Below are 2,500 nucleotides of genomic sequence, written 5' to 3'. Positions count from 1 at the left end.
GGGGAGAGGGAGAGAGAGAGAGGGAGAGAAAGAGAGAGAGGGAGTGAGAGAGTGCCCGTCAGGGAGGGAGGAGTGTTACCGTGGCTACTCCGGTTGCCGTGACTACTCCAGCCAGCAGGAGCTTCTGTCTCCACTTGTTGTCCACGGCGACCGACTCCCCCCCAACCTCCTCACCACACCTGGCAGGCTACACACACACACACACATGGGGGAGAGGGACACACACACAAGACACACACACACACATGGGGGGAAGGGACACACACAGAGACACACACACATGGGGGTAAGGGACACACACACAAGACACAGACATATGTAAAACACACACACACACACACACACACACACAACACAGGGATAAGGTATACACACACACAAGACACACACACACACAGACACACACACAACACACACATGGTGGTAAGGGACACACAACAAATGGTTTAGGTACACACAACACACAAATCACACAGATAAACACAAAGACTTGGTGACGCATAATAGGCCAACAAAGGAGGGATGAAAGATGGAGAACTGAAGTAACGCTGGCAGAAAAGTTGGGGAAAACAAGGCCAAAATAACATGATGGAGGGAAGGAGGAAGGAGGAACAGAGAGCAGTGGAGAGGGAGAGGGAGAGAGGGAGGGAAAGTTAAGTGAGAGACGGAAAGAAAAGAAAGGAAGAGGAGCGAGATGAAAAGAAAGGAGAGAGCAGATTGGCAGACGATAAAATGTGCCAAGACTGAGCCTCAAATCCTCGTGCCAACATACAACAAATGTCACACACGCAAACATGCATGCGCAAACAGACACACAGACACACAGACAGACACACGGACAGACACACGGACAGACACACACACACACACACACACACACACACACACACACACACACACACACACACACACACACACACACACACACACACACACACACACACACACACACACACACACACACACACACACACACACACACACACACACACACACACGCATGCAGCCTGCCGACCAGACAGCCAGTCTAAACCAGAGAGCCATGGTCCAATAGACCCATGGATTTGGTGTCCCAGCCCAGAAACAAACACCCGCCATACAAAACAAACACACAAAGTTTGTGTGACACCTCAAATAGAAACTCAGAGTTTGTGTAAAACCACCTACTCATGTAGCCTGTAGGTCACCACAAGCCTAACTGGTGGCTGGCGAGGAGGCTTCAGGATAAGCCCTGAAGTTTTCAATCCGAGGAGAAGTGTATTCCCATTTCCAGGAGGAGAATAAGCTAAGTTTCCCAATGACACTAAACCATTGGCATTTTCATCTTGTTCAATTATCAACTAACTCATTAGACAACTTCTATCTAAGAAGCCAAAGGTGTCTTGGATGTTCTTCATACTTTGTTATCCAAACTGCACCTTTGTACTACTGTATTTGAAGATGGCTAAAGCTTCTGCTCCAGGGACTGTAGCCAATACCCTGTAAATAACTGATAAGTCGCTTTGTGTCAGTTGTAATGCAATGCAATATAATGTAATATGAAATCAGATCAGCTCTCCATGCTCTGTGTCATGCAAATGCTTTGTGTACTAAGACTTGACTTTGGTAAAGAACACCCTACACCAGACACCTCAGACCACCAATACACCATACTCTCCATCCAGAGTATACAGACAGTGGCAATACCAAACCTACAGAGTCTTTCCAGTTTAAGTGTGGACATCGTAGTCTGCATCCAGAGTATATATACGGTAGACAGTGCAATGTAGTTGGAAACAGGAGTGAAAACTACAAGCATAGTGAAATTCAACCAGTGTTGGGGGTAATGCATTACTAAGTAACGTCGTTACGTAATTTAATTACTTTTGGCACTAACGTAGGAACGTAACGCATTACTCTTCAAATTTCAGTAATTTAATTACAGTTACTGCGCTGCCGTAACGGTCGTTACTCGTTATCAATTTCAGCCTTGAAATCATCTTCAGGTCTGCTGTTATTAGTAGTTCTAGATGCGCGAAGCGCTCTGTCTGGGCTGTTTTCCCCAGCCCTTCTCCAGCTCTTGGAAGTGGGTGTGTGAGAGCGCGCACGGAGACTGCTGTTCCTTCCTCGTGCATGCAAGGTCTTTCACTGGGACTTTCATGAGCCCATTGCGCTGTGATGTGGTTAACCTATACTACAATACTTGGAGTTCCACCATATTTTTTTCCTAACCTTTTAATTTACGCCATAGAGGGAAAGTGAAAGTGATTCGCTGCGCAGTTAAATCTATAGTCATTCCGAGTTCATCGTTACGCAAATGCATTCTAAAACAGCTGTACCCCATATCGCAAATCTCATAGCCTCTGTTGTGCTCACTGATGACAGTTAAATAGGCCTACATGGCAAAAAAAACTGTTTGGGTAGCTCCGTCACCAGCAGGCAGCGCGAGTCAAGTAATTGGGAATAATAACGTGAGAACAACAGCGCAAGCAACACCATGGCGTTGAGGCCGCCACGTTCT

At 46.5% G+C, this 2,500-nt stretch overlaps 1 protein-coding gene across 1 annotated transcript in view; it reads right to left on the bottom strand.

Annotated features, from left to right (window-relative positions):
- ano2b (anoctamin 2b) overlaps positions 1–2,500 on the bottom strand; it is a 226,503-nt gene that overhangs the window by 108,311 nt on the left and 115,692 nt on the right. The window contains exon 18 of the mRNA XM_063217802.1: positions 89–187. Within this exon, the coding sequence (XP_063073872.1) occupies positions 89–187 (99 nt within the window). The remainder of the gene's footprint in view (positions 1–88; positions 188–2,500) is intronic.

The sequence above is a fragment of the Engraulis encrasicolus genome, chromosome 15, assembly GCF_034702125.1.
Source record: "Engraulis encrasicolus isolate BLACKSEA-1 chromosome 15, IST_EnEncr_1.0, whole genome shotgun sequence".
Classification (NCBI taxonomy): domain Eukaryota; kingdom Metazoa; phylum Chordata; class Actinopteri; order Clupeiformes; family Engraulidae; genus Engraulis; species Engraulis encrasicolus.
Note: the sequence above shows the minus strand (reverse complement) of the source record. Positions and strands in the feature narration are given on the sequence as shown.